The 936-nt window shown below is 45.2% G+C and overlaps 1 protein-coding gene across 1 annotated transcript in view; it reads right to left on the bottom strand.

The window, feature by feature from the left end:
• Nucleotides 1–6: 6 nt before the first annotated feature.
• LOC119587896 (transmembrane protein 117-like) overlaps nt 7–936 on the bottom strand; it is a 12,693-nt gene continuing 11,763 nt past the window's right edge. Inside the window, exon 2 of the mRNA XM_037936602.1 lies at nt 7–298. Within this exon, the coding sequence (XP_037792530.1) occupies nt 119–298 (180 nt within the window). The 3' untranslated portion in view covers nt 7–118. The remainder of the gene's footprint in view (nt 299–936) is intronic.

The following is a 936-nucleotide window of genomic DNA, read 5'->3' as shown; positions in this document are numbered from 1 at the left end:
CCCAGACACAACGTGTTCTTCCTTCGGAGCGGAGTGCATCTCAGAACCCGGGCCACAACGTTGTTGACCGAGTGTGACTTTCTCTGAGGCGACAAAATCGGGCAGGCTGAAACCGCGCCTATAAGTTTGTCGTCTTGCTGATCTTCATCTTGGTTCCTTTCAAGATCTTGATTGCCCTCTTCTCGTTGAGACTCCCTGTTGAAAGGTCACGATAATAGTGTTGCTCTGAGGTCGACTTCCTCTCCCGCCTCCAAGACGACCGTCTCTTTTTCTTCAGTCGCCCTCCGTAAGTTCCGTCCTGTGAAACGTTTGGTTTGTTAGTATCAGTTTTCGTATATATTTTCAAAACCCGAAACAAGCATTTCATACTTTCCTACCAGAACGAGGTACGCAAAATTATTTCTTGCGCGCATAACAATTGTCAAAATACCGTAAGAAGAGGTAGAGATGTTCCTATTTTTTATTTCTATACTCATCAAAATGTATATTACAAAGTTCCTCTTTGAGAGCAAATTATAAGAACGAATAATTTCCTACAACACTCCTACAGGGGAATGTGGAAGATGGAAATATCAACAAATTTCCCTATGCCACTGGTACTGTATGATAATTGGTATTAGCGCTATTGACAAACAGACACAAGCAACTTCGCTAATGACCAGGTGCCATGCGTGAGGAAGGAGCTCGGCTTACAGGGAATGGCAAGAGCAGGAGACACGATGCAAGAGACCCAAATCTGCATGACAGGCTGACCTGGAACCACATCGTGGATTAGCTGCTGCTTCAACCATGAGATGGCCTCGACTAAAACTACAGTGTGCGCTCCTATGTAGCCCTGCTGGGGTACGGATACCCGCAAAAAAGTGTTGAAGTAAATCGAGTAGTCTGATATGGGGACGGCTCGCATTCTTTGTGAAGCAACTCATAAGGGGTTAA

This window comes from Penaeus monodon, chromosome 23 (genome assembly GCF_015228065.2).
Source record: "Penaeus monodon isolate SGIC_2016 chromosome 23, NSTDA_Pmon_1, whole genome shotgun sequence".
Lineage (NCBI taxonomy): Eukaryota > Metazoa > Arthropoda > Malacostraca > Decapoda > Penaeidae > Penaeus > Penaeus monodon.
Note: the sequence above shows the minus strand (reverse complement) of the source record. Positions and strands in the feature narration are given on the sequence as shown.